Source organism: Anomaloglossus baeobatrachus, chromosome 1 (genome assembly GCF_048569485.1).
Source record: "Anomaloglossus baeobatrachus isolate aAnoBae1 chromosome 1, aAnoBae1.hap1, whole genome shotgun sequence".
Classification (NCBI taxonomy): Eukaryota; Metazoa; Chordata; class Amphibia; order Anura; family Aromobatidae; genus Anomaloglossus; species Anomaloglossus baeobatrachus.
Genome location: NC_134353.1, coordinates 73,308,573 through 73,328,606, shown reverse-complemented (window position 1 = coordinate 73,328,606; position 20,034 = coordinate 73,308,573). Strand labels below are relative to the sequence as shown.

The 20,034-nt window shown below is 46.3% G+C and overlaps 1 protein-coding gene across 1 annotated transcript in view; it reads left to right on the top strand.

Moving 5' to 3' along the window:
- Positions 1-514: 514 nt before the first annotated feature.
- The window catches only part of SH3TC1 (SH3 domain and tetratricopeptide repeats 1), a 78,435-nt gene continuing 58,915 nt past the window's right edge, over positions 515-20,034 (top strand). Inside the window, exon 1 of the mRNA XM_075333267.1 lies at positions 515-805. Within this exon, the coding sequence (XP_075189382.1) occupies positions 544-805 (262 nt within the window). The 5' untranslated portion in view covers positions 515-543. The remainder of the gene's footprint in view (positions 806-20,034) is intronic.

The following is a 20,034-nucleotide window of genomic DNA, read 5'->3' as shown; positions in this document are numbered from 1 at the left end:
CTTGGTACTTCTCTATGACACATATAGATCCAGTACAAGGAACATTTCTTATAGGGATGATAATGTCATCAACATATTTCAACTACCAATGAAAATGAATAAGAAAAGAAACAAATCGTGACTAAAGTGTGGGATATGCCGTTTACTTGCCAACAGTCTTTTTTGTCCTTTTTTTGAGTGAGGGTCTAATAAAAAAGTGCACTAATAGGGGCGTTCAGGGGAGTTTCTGTACATAAAACCTCTGGTTTTCTATAATCATCAATAGAATTTCTAAACCTGCAATAATAACTTTTTTAATATTATGTCACTCAGGGTCATTGACCTTAACAGGCTTTATCCATTAGTGATCAGAGGTAGTTTGTAACATGGCACAGAGAATGCTATTGATTGGCGTCCAAAGATCTTGTCCTGTATCTACACACATTTCTATAAAGTAACAACTGATAATTCACAATACCTGATCTAATGTATGGGGCAATTTTCTATTTTTTACAGCTCCGAGTGATTCATTATTACAATGCAGATATCATAAGGCTGGGTGAGATGATGGATCCGGAGGATGTAGAAGTCGTCCCCACCTATACCAAGGTTCACAGACTTCACCCAATTGAAGAAGATGAGTTAGAGGACACAGAACCAGTGGTGGCATCTGCAAACCAATCACTTTCAGAAGATAAGAGTCAAGAACATTTAGTGGAATGCACCAATGGAGGAAGTCAGGTGTCCGGTCTTAGAACGGCTGTCCACAGCTCTAGGTCGATTGTTGCATCTATGAAAAAGGTTATATCATCCCTTGGACCCAATGGTAAGAAACTGGCCTTGACAGCCAATAATTTTTATTAGTGACCTGAAAGATTGGATGTAAACCAGCAATCTATGTCTTTTAGATATGAGTTTGGATCAACAGACCCATGGGTGATGTGTCAAAAATATTCCCCATCCAGAGCCACCTCTTCCACTTGACTGACAGCATCTATGCTGTGTGACTTCAGGCAAAGGAGCCATCAGTCATGCAGGAGGAGGTGGGGCTGAGTGAGGCCCCCTTCACACGCACGTGAAAAAAACAATCAGTTTTTTCGCGTACGTGTTAAAGAGGTGGTTTGCTTCCCATGTGCCGTGTTTGTGGCACATGCCTGTTCTCCGTGTGTTATACGTAATAACACACGGAGAACGTATAGTCCCGCCTTACCTCATTCTTCCGGAGCTGTCTGTGGTGCTGACTGACAGCGTCCGGCACAGGCCACGCCCCTCTGACGCTGCTTCCGGCCCCCAGTGAAGAAGACGCATTGTTCAAATTCACTGGGGGGCGGATGCAGGTGACAGCCGCGGCAGAGACTGCAGGGACGGTGGAGGTGAGTGTTTTTTTTATTTTTAACAATGCCATGTGTGTTTCTCCGGCGCGTGTCACGTGGACCCACATCCACACTACGATACGATTCGATATGGCTTCAAGTTGACGTGAACATAAGGCTCTGTGAATACCTCATGCTGTATTACTTGAGTGAGATCTGGTAATTCCGAGAATAGATCTCTATTCCCATGCAACAACTCTCCACACTGCTGCTTTTCGGAACGGGACAAGGTTTCTGTCACCAAGTCATCTTTCACACTGGCTTCGGACTCTGACACTAGACTCGGAATTTCCATGGTTCTGCCAAGGCTTGATCAGGTTAACATGGTAGACCTGGTAGGGTTTCCTTCGTCCTGGCTGTAAATTTTATAATTGACTTCAGCAATCTTCTCCACCACTTCATTGGGACCTTGCCACTTGGCCAGAAATTTGCTCTCCACCGTGGGTACCAGCACAAGTACCCGATTCCCTGAGTTGAACAGTCTCACCCTAGCTGACAAAGAAAATTAAACCCCATTGAAAATTAACCTTTAATAATATATTTTAAAAAGGCCAATGGATCTGATTGCATCGGACTTAACCTCAGTTTTTAATGCAATCCTGGGAGGAACAGAAATCCCTAGAAATGCCAACATAGCATACATTAAATTACTCCCGAAGGGCAACAAAGACCTAGATGATCCCTCTAGTTACAGACCCATATCGCTCATTAATCAGGATTTAAAAATAATGTCCAAAATCATGGCAGATAGACTAGCACTGATTTTGCCTAGGATAATCTCCGAACATCAGGTAGGGTTTATCAAAGGGAGAAATGCGGTTACCAACATCAGGAAGACGATCTTAGTGGTAGATGCGGTTAGATTGGGGCGCACCGAGGGAGGGGAAAACCTGCTTTAGTTACACTCGACGCTGAGAAAGCGTTCGATAATGTTAATTGGAACTGGCTAGATAAGGTGATGGAGGCCATAGGAATTACCGGTAAAATGAGACTTTACATCAGAAGTTTATATGCCAACTCGGGAGCAAGGATACATACCCCGGGCTTCCTGTCGGAAGTGTTCCCCCTGATGAAGGGGACGCGGCAGGGCTGCCCGCTATCCCCCCTACTATTTAACCTGGCAATTGAGCCATTATCTAGAGTTCTCCAGAGTCCTAACATCTTCAAAGGGATCAAAATAAGGGGGCAGAAATGAAGATAGCACTTTTCGCTGATGATGTGATATGGGAAACCCAGGCGTGGACTTACCCCAAACCCTTGACATGATTGAAAAATTTGGATCACTCTCAGGCTTTAAGTTAAACAAAAAGAAGTGCGAGATCTTGTTCTTGAGAGGAGGTCACGGGAGTGTTGGGAGAAATCTGAGAGATGGTTATATATGTGGGATCCCTATAGCACAGACATCAATCAAATACCTGGGAGTGCAGATAGGGAGAATGGTGGAAACAATTTATAAAATTAATTATGGCCCGCTGATCAGAAAAATCATAACACAACTAAGGGGATGGAAAGGCTTACCCTTACCATTGCTGGCAAGATGCCACTTGATAAAAATGGAAACAAAATAGGAACCTGTGGAAATAAAAGCGCATAGGGTCTTATCCTGACAATCAGGGGGTAAAAGAAGAGTAATCCTACTCACCGATCAGGGTTGTGACAGGCACAACTGTAGCAGCACGTATTTGGATCAAGGCAGCAGTACCCCAAGCGTCAGATAACAGAGAGAGGTAGTAGAATGGGGCTTTAAAAACCGCGCCAAAGATCCCAGATGTAATCTTGAAATAATGTACTCTTTATTTTGGCATAGGTCTACGCGTTTCAGGAGGTTCAGCTCCCTTCCTCAGGACCAGCAAGCACAAAATACATCAAATGTATTTTGATGTATCTTGTGCTTGCTGGTCCTGAGGAAGGGAGCTGAGCCTCCTGAAACGCGTAGACCTATGCCAAAATAAAGAGTACATTATTTCAAGATTACATCTGGGATCTTTGGCGCGTTTTTTAAAGCTCCGTTCTACTACCTCTCTCTGTTACTTGATAAAAATGATGAGCTTTCCTAGGCTGCTGTATCCCTTTCCGCTACTATTAAAACTAAAAGATGTTAACAGACTCAACGCAGCATATGCGGATTTTGTGTGGAGGGGAAGGAAACCCAGAATAAAATTACGCACATTGATGAAGTCAGTGGAGGAGGGAGGAATCAATTTCCCGGATGTTAGTGGTATAACCTGGTGTGTATTATGAGACACGTGATCGACTGGTTGAGAGGAACAAGTAGACACTCAGATCATGACATGGAGAACAAATACGCAACACCATGGGACCTGAAGTCCATTCTCCACACCCCATTGTCTAGGACTGAGGGTCACATAAGAAACTCTATCATATTCCGAGACACCATGTTAACTTGGAGAGTAGTTAGAAAGAAACTGGGACTTTCCTGGAAGGTGTCTAAGTATTTAAATCCCTGGGCATCCCCAAATTTCCCTCAGGGACGAGACAACAAGTTATTTCTGGAATGGAAAGAGAAGGGCATCAAGAGAATGCAAGATGTTATGAATGTGGAGGAGAGACGGTGGATGACAGGAAGGGAAGTGCTCGATAAATATGACCTCAATAACATTCACATTATCCAGTATGAGCAATTGAAGTTTGGAGTAATCAGAGATCTTGGCGAGATTGGAAGGGAACTGAACAAAAGTCCGATTGATGAGCTCCTGGAATGTGAGGTTACAAATGTAAATGCATCCCAAATTTACCGAACATTTAGTGCGGCTTTGCACGTTGCGACATCGCACGTGCGATGTCGGTGGGGTCAAATTGAAAGTGACGCACATCCGGCTCCACTTTCGACATCGTACTGTGTAAATGCTAGATGATACGATGAACGTCGTTAACATATCATAGTTGCATTCACCGACATTTCCATAATGCCGGTGCAGCGACAGGTACGATGTTGTTCCTCGTTCCTGTGGCAGCACACATCGCTGTGTATGAAGCCGCAGGAGCGAGGAACATCTCCTTACCTGCCGCCGCCGGCTATACGGAAGGAAGGAGGTGGGCGGGATGTTTAGATCCCGCTCATCTCCGCCCCTCCGCTCCTATTGGCCGCCTGCCGTGCGACGTCGCAGTGATGCCATACGACCCGCCCCCTTAGGAAGGAGGCGGGTCGCCGGCCAGAGCGACGGTCGCAGGGCAGGTGAGTGCATGTGAAGCTGGTGTGTCGCCCTCGGCAAGCCAGGGGACACAGGTCACAACACCACCACACCCCACATCCCAGGTAGGCACACCTAAGCTGAACCAAAAATCCTTGTTGCCTTCCTCCAGGAGTCTGATGATGCACACCAGGGGGTGGGCCAGGCGGTTGGCTCCGCCCACCAAGGAGCTCACAGCTCTGGAGGCAGGAAGTGTCAGGCAGATTAGCCCAGGGTGAGCCTGTGTCAACAGCAGTTTAGCCCAGGCAGGGCAAGAGTAAACAACTAAGTGACAGAAAAAGAAAGAGAAGTGGTAAAGGAGGAAAGCAAGAGTGGTGACAGAGAGAGAGAGAAGCCTGAAGGTCCAGCTTTGTGTAGGGCCAGAACAGCAAGGTCAGCGACGGCGGTGACTGTCCGGAGGGGGACCGTTTGGAAGTTCCTGGAAGGACCCCGTTGGCTGTGTGCCCGGTGGTCTGGAGCAGTGTTCCGAAAGACAGTCAGCACCAGGGCAGGGGCCTCTCGGACCCCGGCAAGGCTAGGAGTCGCCAAAGTTGCCGAATCCGTCAGTGAAGGGGACGTAGATTCCCCCAACAACCAAGTCCCGATTGAAGGCAACAGCCCAACCCGTACAACAGAGGCACCGCCACCGCCAGGGCACCAGTCTCTGAGGGCCAGCGCCTGCGGGCAAAGTGTAGTGCTCCTCCGGCCCAGCTTGAAGCCGGGGAGCGGGTTACCGGTGGGGACCCATCGCAACCATCCGTACATACAGGTGCAAGGAAGAGGGACATCACCGTCACCTGCCGGGAAAGCAAAGCAGCCGTCTGTGGGACCGTCCTACCAGCCGTTGGTTTACCGTACAAACTGTGTCCGTGTCTCAGGCTGAGTGAGTACCACAGTGCCGCAAGGCACAGCGCTGCCCCCGCGTCCCTGCGCCCACCAGGCCCTGCACCTCACAAGCCATCACCGGGCCCCGGGATCACCAACCCCTACCCACGGAGGGGCAACACAACACCTGGCTGCTCCCCATCACCATCCCCGGGATCCCCGCATTGAGCAGCGGTGGTGCTACACATCACCACAACCGTGGGTGGCGTCACGGACATTATCCCAACATCCCAAAACCCCCCTTTCACTCACGGGCGAGGAGTGTCGCTCGAGAAACCCCAGGATCCGGCCCACCGCTCGAGCCACCACTGAGCAGCTGCCGGACCCGAGCAGAAGGGGTGAGCGCGGTGTGCTGACACCCTCCTCCCCGCCCGCGACACTGGCGTAGCGATAATTTTCGCTACGCCAGCTTTCACAAGATATTGTACCTGCGACGGGGGCGGGGACTATCGCGTGCGACATCGCAGCATCGGCTTGCGATGTCGCAACGTGCAAAGCCCGCCTTAGGGAGGTATTAATATCTCGGGAGGATAGTTGTACCTTATTATCATGGGAGAAACAACTGAAAGGTCAAGAAGTCGTGGGAAATATATTGAAAGGGTGGGTCCAAATGCGGAAACATATCACCAACGAGGGTTGGAGAGACACCCAGTTTAGGATTTTACATAGGGCTATTGTAGGTTTCAATATTCCGGGTAGAGATGCACGTTGTCCAAAATGTCAAGCAGAGAAAACAGATATGCTACATGGACTCTGGGAATGTAAGGAAGTGCAGAGGTTCTGGAATCGAGTAAGAATGTTGGCCCAAACAACATGGGGGATATATTGCAGACCAGAATTAATGGTGTGGATTTTCCATTTCTTTGAGGGTGGAGTCAAAGGGGGATCAAATACTCGGGATAAAAGGACATTTGCAATCATACATGACTTGGCCATGATAGCTAAAAGGTGTATCTTAAGACACTGGATACAGAGGGAGGGTCCATCTACAAAGGAGGTTATTGGGGAATTGCATGCTCTTCTGAAGTTGGAAAAATTGGAAGCAGAAAGGGATAAGGATCAAAAGACAGACACGTTCTTTGAGAGATGGAAAATTTTTATTGAACACCACTTCACACGGGTAGAAATAAATAACTTGGTGACACCTTTCATACACACGGAGTGGTATCTCCTGAATGAAATCCAGGATGGCTTGGGCAACCTGAGGCTCACTTAGTGGGGGCTCGAGAGGAAGGAGGAGGCGAGACGTCAAGGAAGTAAGACACATCATTGATTTTGGAACTACTAGAGAATGACACAGGGGTTTAAGGGACTATATTACATGTGGTTTATTTTGACTTTCTAGTTCGGTTTCATTATATGTCATTTTTTATGGAAGAATAATCTGGACTAGCAAGAGGGGGTTGTACTCTTTTTTTTCTTCTTCTATACCATACTCTGTCAATTGATTGTCCTTCCCTTTAATCATACTCATTTTGTTATGGTTTTTATAAAATATAGAAAATCAATAAAAATGTTTGGAAAAAAAAAACAAACAAAAGGCCAAAATGACCAACATATAAATATACTCAGTGAATAAGAGAGTGTGAGAAAAGTAGCACATGCATAAGATATTGACTATATATATATAAAGGTAGGGGAGGCTTAACCTAATGGGCCCTAATACCAGCCCTACTTAACAATGGAGGATATGACGCCCTAGGTTAATGACGCCCCCATTCACCGATGGAAAACCCTAGTAATTCCTATTTTACCTTAAGGCCGCTTGACACACAACGATATCGCTAGCGATCTTGTTAGCGATGTGACACGCCCAGATCATTGCTACGATTTGCCGAGATTGCTCATAGGTCGTTTTGTAGCGGTCACACGTACCCATATCACAAATGACGCTACATCATTCAGCGATATATTGTTTGACCAAGGTGGTCGTGTGGACACCGTCACACAGCATTCCTCCCAACGATTCCGGCAACGACAGAGGCATATAATTGTCCATAGCATACACCCTGGCGTGACACCAATCAGAGCGGAGGAGGCGTGGAGCATTGCTGGTAACGACAAGCTCACGTCGCTGATGACGGACGCACTAACGATGTTGTTCGTCGTTGGCAGGGTGTCAAACGTAGCAATATGTCTGCTGCGTTCTAAACGACGAACAATATTTTGAAAATGAACGACGTGTCAACGATCAACGATTTTCGCTATTCTTACGATCGTCCGGAGTAGGTTTCACACGCAATGACGTCGCTAACGACGACGGAAGTTCGTCACGACAACCGTGACCCCGACGACATATTGTCAAATAAATCGTAGCGTGTAACGGGGCCTTTACTCTCAATTTGTGCACAATCAATTCTAAAACTTTACAATATATATATATATATATATATATATATATATATATATATATATATATATAAAAAAATCAACATATCCTAGAAGGTAAGTGACTACTTATCTGAGAAGAAAGGTCCAGCAACAGGATCCTTAATATGTTGTCCCAGCAGGATCCACAGGGTTCATCAGGGGATAAAGTAGCAAAAACAATTCAAGATGGAGGACTTAGAAAGTAGTACAGGGTAGTGAACATCACGAACTGTTGAGGATAATGGACATCACAGCCCAGAATCAGGTCTGAGACAGGTGCAGGGAGGTATTACACCTCCCTCATGTCTGAAACCGGAACGCTGCCGGGAGGATTAAAGTTAATTTCCTCTTGGCATCGAAGATTAATGTGCAGGCGCCGGGATGGTTTAGAATGCTATTAACCGGAAGATAAACCCTATATCTGCAGGTTAGTAGTATTTTTCCATGTCACAAGTTGAATATTTGGGGAGTTCTTACTTCAGTATTTGTAGCCAAAACATTGACATCAATATATTGGAGCAAGACCAGAGAAGAGCAACCAAGATGGTAGAAGGTCTGCAAACCATGTCATATGAACACCGGCTAAAAGAACTAGGAATGTTTAGTTTGAAAAAGAGAAGGCTGAGAGGAGACTTAATAGCGGTCTACAAATATTTGAAAGGTAGTCACAGTGCAGAGGGAACTACCCTATTCTCATTAGCACAAGGAAGTACAAGAAGCAATGGGATGAAACTTAAAGGAAGGAGATTCAGATTAGACATTAGGAAAAACTTTCTGACAGTGAGGGCAGTCAGAGAGTGGAACAGGCGACCATGGGAGGTGATGAGCTCTCCATCAATGGAAATCTTCAAGCGGAAACTGGATAAACATATAGCTTGGATGATATAGATAAGCCTGCACTCGCAGGGGGTTGGTCCCGATGGCCCTTGAGGTTCTTTCCAACTCTACCATTCTATGATTCTATGATTCTGTAATAGGAGTGGAACAATCAGATGAAAAGTATAATAGAAACACGGGCAACACTTCTGTATTTATCACCCACTCCTGGTTTTGGCTACAAATACTGAAGTAAAATACTCACCAAATACTCAACGTGTGCACGTGGCCTTAGAATACATTCCCACGTTGGGTATTTGGTGAGTTTTTTACCTCAGTTCTTGTAGCCAAAACTAGGAGTGGGTGATAAATACAGAAGTGGTGCCCGTGTTCCTATTATACTTTTCCTCTGATTGTTCCACTCCTGGTTTTGCTTTACAGATACTGAGGTAAAAAACTCACCAAACTCCCAACGTGTCAACGTAACCTTATAAGAAGGACAAGTTACTTCAGAGTATGTAATTTGTTTCATTGAGTTCTCACAAAATAAAACTCTTATTTTATCATTTGAGGTAGATAACTTCTCTTTTGTCTGGACATGAATAAAATATTGAACAAGGAACTGTGTATGTGTACAGTTTCCCAGACGAGTCTTCCATCAAACCTTTACCCCTACTTCTTGTTCTCCTTTTTGCTTCATGGTCTCGGTAATGCTCGGCCGTTTTGTCTGCTTTTGGTTCCTGGATGATACTAATTGAGAACAATTAAAAACCCAAAGTTCTCTTTTTGCTGTTTCTCCCATTTTTATCAAAATATTACCAAGAGGAAACTTAACAAATCCTGGGTATGGGTTGATGGACACTGAGTCTGGTTGGCTGGCCTGTTCCCCAGAACAAATGTAGCTTCCAGATCATAATTTCTGCAAACGTTGCTTGGTTGAACAGGACACATCCACCCACGCAATAGCTGATGGGTAGATTAGCACAAACCAGGTAGTAGGTCTCATGAACTTTATATGTTCTACATCTGAGGATCGCCAAGTGTTTCCCAAATGTTTTCTGTGAGCTGTGCGCTTCGAATGTCGAAAAGATTGCCCGTCTTGATCATTCAGGACCAGTATCATTTGTTTGTATAGGAGTTATTACTGTCTTCAAGACTCTTGTGAATGTATAAGGACAGAGCTCTGGAGAGGGTAAGTAGCATTATATTCCAATGATTGACCTCTCCATTGGAATTGTAGTAGACACCTATGTTATTTGCTATATTTGCTACAGAAATTGAGTGAAAAGCACAACAAATTTATTTTTATAAGGGGAATTTCTCTTTCTAAAATAAAGTTTAGGTCCTCTATGTTTTCTAGTCAAAATCTTTTTTTTTTTTAATCTGTTGAGAGATTTAACATTTAGTATGGGCCTTACTGAGCCATCGGAAACATGTAAGTTAACTAACCCTTCTAGTCTAGGTTGGCTTCTGCAATTTTCCCTGCCTTTAATGCTTGTTACAAAGCTATGTCTTGTCTTCTGTCTATCTTTAAATGAGGTCTCCTTATTTAGAATGGTAATTTTATTATTTGCAGCTTTAATCTTTTTCTTATCTCATTTAAAGAGAACCTGTCAGGTGCAATATGCACCCAGAACCATGATCAGTTCTGGATGCATATTGCTAATCCCTGCCTAACCATCCCTGTATCTAGAAGCATAGATAAAGAGATTTTTAGAAAAAGTATTTCTAAAGATCCTTTATGATATGCTAATGAGCGAGAGGCCTAGTCCCCTGGGCGTTAGTTTCCTTGGCTAGTTGGCCCCCTTAGCATGTTAGCACGCCCCTGTGGGCATACTAACATGCTAATGAATGCGCAGCGTGAGAGGCATGGTCACTATCACTTCTGCTGTCACTGCTGGTTTTCAGCTCAGTGCGTATGATCAGAACGTCCCCAGCACTTCCGGTTATGCGCAGAACACTAGTATGAAACTGGGATGTGTACATCCGGCTTCATAGTACACATGACCGAAAGTCCGGGACTTTTCATTATGCGCACTGAGCCAAAATTGAGCATCGGGCGTGGTGGCAACAGAGAGCGATGAGCTCAACCATCCCTTTGGCGTTGCGCATTCTTTACCATGTTAGCACACCCACATAGGCATGCTAACATGCTAAGGGGGCCGACTAGCCAAGGTAAGCAATGCCCTTGCGACTAGTCGCTGGCCTCATTAGCATATCATAGGTGAAACCAGGTTTCCTCAGTGTACCATGTATAGTCCAACATGTTTTATTTTTAAGAAATGAAGGTCTGCAATCAATGACAATAACTAATTCTTTTTTCTTGATCGGGTCCTTTCAGTTGTAAAACAACAATGACTGTACAGGCGAACATGACTTTTCTTGGCTTCTCGTTGACATGCCTGTCTCCTGGGAAAGCCGTTGCAACGATATACTTGGAGATGCCAGAAGTCGTTGTTTCACATCTTGAATTGTTTCCTCAGATATTTTTGGACATTCTCCATCATGCCTATCTAGTAATGTACCTGTACGTTGCAGCTTATTCACTAGTGACAGAATACACAATATGGATGACAGATTTCATCCTCCAAACGTCTTCAGAAACTCACTTTGGCACTGCCTTAAGGACTCAATTTTCGAATAAGTTTTTACATTAAAATACGCTCCTCCAAACTGTATCTGTACAATGTTAACAAATGAAGAAGGAATTTGGCAGTAGTGAAATGCAAGCACCGTACATAAACATGTAAATAGAGAAAAACATCTATCAGCTCACCAGATATAAATAAATGACCATGGTAGGGGTGCGGTGCATCGAGACTCCGAATTGGCTTCTAGGTGGAAATAAAACAAACGTAGAAAAATATCCAGCATCCGCAGAAAAAAAATATATATAGTTATTTAAAACATGACCTTTACTTAGACGTTAAAAATATGCCCAAAATATAAAAACATGTGGAATAGAGAGAGGTAGACAATGGTCTACGCATTTCGAGCAAAAAGTGCTATAATTCACATATAAATTACTGATACACAGAAAGGCGTGCGACAAGTCTATCTTGTCATGGATATGACTTGAGATGAGTGAACCCGAGGTTCGATGTTCGTACCAAAAACAGAGTTCGGAATTAGAGTTTGGGTGGTCTACTCGTGAACACCACTCGTTCAAGCATTGCTGTGCTTGAGAACGCTCGATGCTCTGCGAGCCGCTTGCAGTGTTTTATCAGCTCACACTGGGGATAACAACAGTGTGATTGGATGTAGTGTGCATCAAACAAAAAAAACATTGTAAAAAACACGCCTACCCTCCCCCAGAAGTGATCTGTATATGGCTGACTGCATGTGGGCAGAAACCTGAACTGCCCAATTTGTGATTTCCTTTGGGGTTCATGTTAAGTCCTCGTCCCAGACTGATCTTTATTTAAGGTTAGCTGAACCCACTGAGCTGAACTTCCACGGGCCCACTCATCTCTAGATATGACCAACGAGGCGACAAGTTGGCAAAACCACTCGGAGTGAGGACGTTTCTCGTCGAGAGGTTCATTGCACTCTCACTTCTCATAAACCAAAGTATGTACAGTCTAAATTTCAGTACGATAGATAATTTGTTTTAGAAGTGACAGCAACTTTTCCAAGTAAAGTAGAGAGTGAATAGTTACATAGCCAAAAGACTGTCCTATTATCAGGACCCCTCTGCTCACAGCCTTGAGGAGGGCCATTTTTGAGGCTATTAACATTATTGGCCACATGACCTTCCTGCTCTTCTTTGATGATCATCAGTAATAACAGACCGGCGGCGTCTGCCGTTTTAAACTGAATACTTCTCAGTGTATTATCCGTCGTATCATTTGATACTGTGGCGTCTGTGATAGATAACAAGATGGGATCAATTATTTAAAAAAAATAATTTAAAAAAAATGTGTAGGCTTCCACTGTATATTTATCGCCAGTCAGGTAAAATTAGGCAGCTGGGGGCTGGGATTCTCCGCAGCCTGCAGCCGCCCCTGGAAATGGTGCAATGTTTCTTAGCGCCATTTCCGGGCACTTTACCCGTCTCGTCCAGCGGCCCTAATGCAGTGGCACGCTGGGGTTAATACCAGCTTTGTATTCTCAGATGGTACTAAGCCCAAAATTCATGGTGTCACACCACATTAGACATGGCCACCATGAATTTCTAGTAAACAGTAAAAAAAAAACCACCACAACACAGAGAATTTATTTTATTAGAAATAAACCAAAAACAAACATTTAGAGATGCCATCTTTATTATAAAAAAAATCCTTAGTCTGAGGTAATCCTTTGGGAGAGCCATGTCAGCTTCATCACTGTGCACAGACACAGTCTATACAAAGTGAGGATTAGAGAGAGCCATGTCAGCTCTGCTACATCACTCTATACAGAGCGATAAGCAGGCTGACAGTGAGGGGATGATTGCACTTGCATCTCACATTGCATCACCACACAAAGCCTGACACTCTCAGGACAGCAGTGTCTCAGCTGCATGGAAATACATGTAGCCGACCCACTCCTGTCGGGAGAGTGTGTGCCGTGATCCGATACGACACTCGCACTATGACAATCAGTTAACACAAGGACCTCTGGTGACGTCATAGTCATGTGATCAGTCTGTAAGCCAATGTCTGTACAACATTCACACTGGTCACATGGCTATGACGCCACAGAAGGTCCTTTAGTCAGTATTGCTTACCGGGGGCACAGCAATGATCGGACTCGGAAGCCGAAGTTCCCGGGAGACAGTCTGCAGAATGCGTCATGGGACCTGTAAGTATGATCATAATGTTTTTTAATAATGTGCTGGACCCGATCTGTAACACGAGCTTCCCAGGAAAGCTTGTGATCAGGATTGTGTACACGATCACTATGTGGTCGGTACGATGCCCGATCTTTACAGTTTGGGATCGCCCATCACCAGTAACAGCCACACTTGGATGGATGTCTTTGTGACAAATACTCTGACTTGCTGATCACTTGGGGTCTTGGTGATCGCACTGATTGTCTTCTATATTGACCACTGTACCGCAAACACTATTGGGACCTACAGATTTTTTTAATGGATTCATATCCTTTCGGCTCTTAGTAATAGCTCATATACTAGGAGGTTTCAGGCCAGAAATCTGTAGTTTGGAGTAATTTGTGGGAATGTATTTTTTGGCGACTATATATTATTAAAATGAACAATGGAACCGACCGCCTCATCATTAAGTTGCTTGGAGATTGTATGGAAACATGAGTATGGGCTGCGCAGATAGGGCAGCTTGTATTGGCTTTGGTCCTATAGTAACAGCATATTCCGCATGGCTGCCAGATATAGGACATCTGCTTAGCTTCAGTTCAATAGACAATCCTGTAAGAAAGTACAACTTTGTGATTCGGAGTTGCAAGTTCAGTGAAAATATTCTGTAACTTTACTATTTTATCACTGCACTTATAACCCCCCCATAATGTTCTTAAGGTCATATTCACCTTTGGGCATCATTATTTAAATAATACAATTATGAAACTGTTTAGTAAATTTGTAAATTAACTGTATTACTTAAAGGATATGGAAACCTTAAGAGCAATTTTGTTTTAATACTTGAGTGCATGTAGCGTATTTTTCATTTTATAAGATGCACTGGATTATAAGACGAACCCCAAAATTAGAGATAAAAAAGGTAACAAAAAAAAGGGGGGGGTCCATCTTATACTCTGGTGGTGTCTTACTGGAGAGGGGGGGTCGGCAGTGGTGGTGAAATGGGGATGGGGCGGTGCTGGAGTAGGACAATGCTGCAGGCACTGTGATGGGGGCTGTGCTGGCTGTAGTGGGCACTGTGCTGGCTGCAGGCGCCGTGCTGGTTGTGTGGAGCAGGGCAGTGCAGCGGGTGTTGACAGATCTGTCGGTTTTGTGCGCTTCAAAGAAATGGTACAAGGAGTTGGCACGTGCACAGATTGAGCTATCGGCTCAATGACATGCCAAGATCTCATGTGTCCACGCGTCACCATTTTCCTTAAGTCCACTGCTGGGAGATCAATGGGCTGAAAGCGGCGCATGCACAGATGAGATCTTGAGCTAAGAGCTCCATATGCGCGTGCGCCGACTGCAGGCGCCATTATTGGAAGCCTGCACTGCCAATGTGTCGCCCTGGGCAAGCCAGGGGACACAGAACACAACCACCACACCCCACATCCCAGGTAGGAACACCACAGTCAAAACACAAATCCTTGTTGCCCTCTTCCAGAGACTGTTGATGCACACCAGGGGGTGGGCCAGGCGGTTGGCTCCGCCCACCGAGGAGGTCACAGTGCTGGAGGAGGGAGGAAAACAGGCAGATTAGCTCAGGAGGAGCTTGAGTGAACATCGAGAGAAAGTCCAGTGAAGGGCTAGAGTAAACCACAAGGAGTGAAAGTAGAAAGGAGAAAGTAGAAAGTGACAGAAAAGCCTGAAGGTCCGTGACTGTGTGTCCGGACGGAACCAGCAAGGTTGACAACGACGGTGGCTGTCCGGAGTGGGACGGTTCGGAGGTTCCTGGAAGGACCCCGTTGGCTGTGTGCCCGGTGGTCTGGAGCAGTGTTCCGAAGGACAGTCAGCACCAGGACAGGGGCCTTTCGGACCCCAGCAGGGCTAGGAGTCGTCAGATCTGCTAAATCCGTTAGTGAAGGGGACGTAGATCTCCCAGCAACAAAGTCCCGATTGACGGCAACAGCCCGACCATTACCGGGGAGACACCGCCACCGCCAAGGCACCAGTTTCCCCAGGGCCAGCGCCTGCGGGCAAAGTGTAGAGCTCCTCCGGCCCAGATTGCAGCCGGGGAGCGGGTAACCGGAGGGAATCCACCGCTACCACCATCAGAACACAAGGTGCAGGGAAGAGTGACAACACCGTTAACTACCGGGAGTGCAGGTGCAACCGTCTGTGGGACCGTCCTACCAGCCGTTGGTTTACCAAACAAACTGTGTCCGTGTCTCAGGCTGAGTGAGTACCACAGTGCCGCAAGGCACAGCGCTGCCCCCGCGTCCCTGCGCCCTCCAGGCCCTACACTTCACATCTCTTCACCGGGCCCCGGGATCACCAACCCCTACCCACGGAGGGGCAACACAACACCTGGCTGCTCCCATCACCATCCCCGGGTTCCCCATCCAAAGCAGCGGTGGTGCAATCACCACAACCGTGGGTGGCGTCACGAACTATAATCCCAACAAACACCCCCCTTTCACTCACGGGCGAGGAGTGTCGCTCAAGACGCCCCGGGATCCGGCCCGCAGCTCGAGCCACCAGGAGCAACTGCCGGACCCGAGCAGAAGGGGTGAGCGCGGTGTGCTGACACCCTCCTCCCTGCCCGCGACACCAACAGAGCATCTGGGACACATGCTGCAACACCCTGCTCCATACAGCCCGCATCGCAGTCAGCACAGTCTCCCCTGCAGCCAGCACAGCGCCTGCAGCCAGCACAGTGCCCCACAGCCAGCACAGTCCCCATCACTGCCAGCACAGTGCCCATTCTACACCTCACAGTAAGCTACATTTGCATTATAAGATGCACCCCTCATTTTCCTCCCAAATTTTTGGGAGGAAAAGTGCGTCTTATAATCCGATACTTTTGCAATTAAGCTTAATAACTAAATATTGCACTATTTGACTTCTATAGATTCGGGGCTGAGTCATCATTTTACAGGGGTTTTTTTAAGATAATTTTCTGTAATTGTTTTGTATTATTCTTTCTTTTTGTGCTAAAATCTTCAAGATGGCGCATGTGCTCACTGAATTTTGCACAAATTAAAACAGCTGTTTATTGTCTTTTACACTTTTTTTTGTGCCTTTTTAAAGCAAAAGTCACATGTTCCATTAAAATGTTGAAAAATTTGCACAACAAATGCCAGCCATATATAAAATCAATCCTGGGTAGGACTGGGATACATTTGCACAAAGTTTGCAACGTTGTAAAAAAAAGTTGCAATTAATGAATCAACTGCAAACATTTTTGGTGGAAATAAAGAGCAAGTTAACAGAAAATGTTTACTTAAAATGGTTGTCCACTACTAGGACAACCCTTTCTCATTGTACACCGTATGCAGAATTATTAGGCAAGGTGTATTTCAGAGGATTTTTTTTATAATTGATCAACAACTATGTTCTCAATCAACCCAAAAGACTCATAAATATCAAAGCTTAATATTTTTGGAAGTTGGAGTGGGTTTCTTTTAGATTTGGCTATCTTAGGAGGATATCTGTTTGTGCAGGTAACTATTACTGTGCAGAATTATTAGGCAACTTAATAAAAACCAAATATATTCCCATCTCACTTGTTTATTTTCCCCAGGTAAACCAATATAACTGCACAAAATTTAGAAATAAACATTTCTGACATGCAAAAACAAAACCCCAAAAAATTAGTGACCGATATAGCCACCTTTCTTTATGATGACACTCAGCAGCCGACCATCCATAGATTCTGTCAGTTGTTTCATCGGTTTACGATCAACATTGCGTGCAGCAGCCACCACAGCCTCCCGGACACTGTTCCGAGAGGTGTACTGTTTTTCCTCCCTGAAGATCTTACATTTTATAAGGGACCATAGGTTCTCTATGGGGTTCAGATCAGATGAACAATGGGGCCATGCCATTATTTTTTCATCTTTTAGACCTTTACTGGCCAGCCACACTGTGGAGTAGTTGGATGCATGTGATGGAGCATTGTCCTGCATGAAAATCATGTTTTTCTTGAATGATACCGACTTCTTCCTGTACCTCTGCTTGAAGAAGTTGTCTTCCAGAAACTGGCAGTAGGTCTGGGAGTTGAGCTTCACTCCATCCTCAACCCGAAAAAGTCCCACAAGTTCATCTTTGATGATACCAGCCAGGGCCGGATTATAGGCGGGGCAGACGGGGCTTCAGCCCAGGGGCCCCCACCACAAGAGCCTCTGAGGGGGCCCCCACCACCATCTGTGTGTCCGCCATTTTATTAATGTCGCAGTGGTTCAAGACCGCACTGTACCTTTAAGGTATTTCAATCCCGGCCATCACTGTACTGCAGACACGCCCACTGCACGCTGTGTGGGCTGCGTCTGCCAGGATGACGTCACCGCGCTGCTGTTTCTTCCTGCCGTAGAGGAGCTTGTGGGAGGACCGGAGGTCTCAGTTTATCCCGGTAAGTATGAGGTCATTAATCATGGTGCCGGCCGGGCAGGAGACTGCAGTGAGGAGGGAGCAGGACGCCGCTGATAACTCCAGACTGGATTCCATAGTGTCAGCGGCCACTCTGCTATCAGTGTGAGATATTGGAGTGTGAGCTGCTGCAGACCAGGTCGGGCTGTCAGTGCCGGGTCATCGGCCTCATCCCTCCCCTGCAATAACACACACTGATCTTCAGCAGAGACATCACTACACAGAATCCTGCACTGATCACATCTGAGCCTGCAGCACACATTACACTATATGGCCCATATTACATATAGAATATGTGAGGTCCTGTCCTGTAGGCCCAGGTGTGATCAGTGCAGGGGATTGTATATCTGTGCACATGGTATACCACATCCAGCGTACAGAGAGAGTAGTGTGATACACATCAGATGGTATATAATAATGTGTATATTGTATAACCTCTGATGTCTGTATCACAGTATATTGTGTAACAGTCATGTATTCTCCTGTACACTGTACAGGGGCGTACCTTTGGGGGGCATGCGGCATATGTTCCCCTGCACGGCAATCAGGGGGCACCATTAAAAAGTGTGAGGCAGCAGTATGGTGGGAGAAAATTGTAAGTGGAGAGTATTGGTGGAGAAAAGTGTGAAGGGCATAGTATAGAGCCTGGGTAGTGGGGAACATAAGCAGTATAGAGAAGGGGCAGCATGGTGGCCAGTGTGAGGGCACAGTATGGAGGCACAGTATGCTGAGGAGGGGGAATGTGAGACTGAGGTGCGGTATAGTGACTGTATAGTGAAGGAGGTAGGCAGTATAGAGAAGGGGCAGCATGGTGGCCAGTGTGAGGGCACAGTATGGAGGCACAGTATGCTGAGGAGGGGGAATGTGAGACTGAGGTGCGGTATAGTGACTGTATAGTGAAGGAGGTAGGCAGTATAGAGAAGGGGCAGCATGGTGGCCAGTGTGAGGGCACAGTATGGAGGCACAGTATGCTGAGGAGGGGGAATGTGAGACTGAGGTGCGGTATAGTGACTGTATAGTGAAGGAGGTAGGCAGTATAGAGAAGGGGCAGCATGGTGGCCAGTGTGAGGGCACAGTATAGAGGACACAGTATGCTGAGGAGGGGGAATGTGAGACTGAGGTGCGGTATAGTGACTGTATAGTGAAGGAGGTAGGCAGTATAGAGAAGGGGCAGCATGGTGGCCAGTGTGAGGGCACAGTATAGAGGACACAGTATGCTGAGGAGGGGGAATGTGAGACTGAGGTGCGGTATAGTGACTGTATAGTGAAGGAGGTAGGCGGTATAGAGAAGGGGCAGCATGGTGGCCAGTGTGAGGGCACAGTATAGAGGACACAGTATGCTGAGGAGGGGGAATGTGAGACTGAGGTGCGGTATAGTGACTGTATAGTGAAGGAGGTAGGCAGTATAGAGAAGGGGCAGCATGGTGGCCAGTGTGAGGGCACAGTATAGAGGACACAGTATGCTGAGGAGGGGGAATGTGAGACTGAGGTGCAGTATAGTGACTGTATAGTGAAGGAGGTAGGCAGTATAGAGAAGGGACGGCATGGTGGCCAGTGTGAGGGCACAGTATGGAGGGCACAGTATGCTGAGGCGGGGGAATGTGAGACTGAGGTGCGGTATAGTGACTGTATAGTGAAGGAGGTAGGCAGTATAGAGAAGGGGCAGCATGGTGGCCAGTGTGAGGGCACAGTATGGAGGCACAGTATGCTGAGGAGGGGGAATGTGAGACTGAGGTGCGGTATAGTGACTGTATAGTGAAGGAGGTAGGCAGTATAGAGAAGGGGCAGCATGGTGGCCAGTGTGAGGGCACAGTATAGAGGACACAGTATGCTGAGGAGGGGGAATGTGAGACTGAGGTGCGGTATAGTGACTGTATAGTGAAGGAGGTAGGCAGTATAGAGAAGGGGCAGCATGGTGGCCAGTGTGAGGGCACAGTATAGAGGACACAGTATGCTGAGGAGGGGGAATGTGAGACTGAGGTGCGGTATAGTGACTGTATAGTGAAGGAGGTAGGCAGTATAGAGAAGGGGCAGCATGGTGGCCAGTGTGAGGGCACAGTATAGAGGACACAGTATGCTGAGGAGGGGGAATGTGAGACTGAGGTGCAGTATAGTGACTGTATAGTGAAGGAGGTAGGCAGTATAGAGAAGGGACGGCATGGTGGCCAGTGTGAGGGCACAGTATGGAGGGCACAGTATGCTGAGGCGGGGGAATGTGAGACTGAGGTGCGGTATAGTGACTGTATAGTGAAGGAGG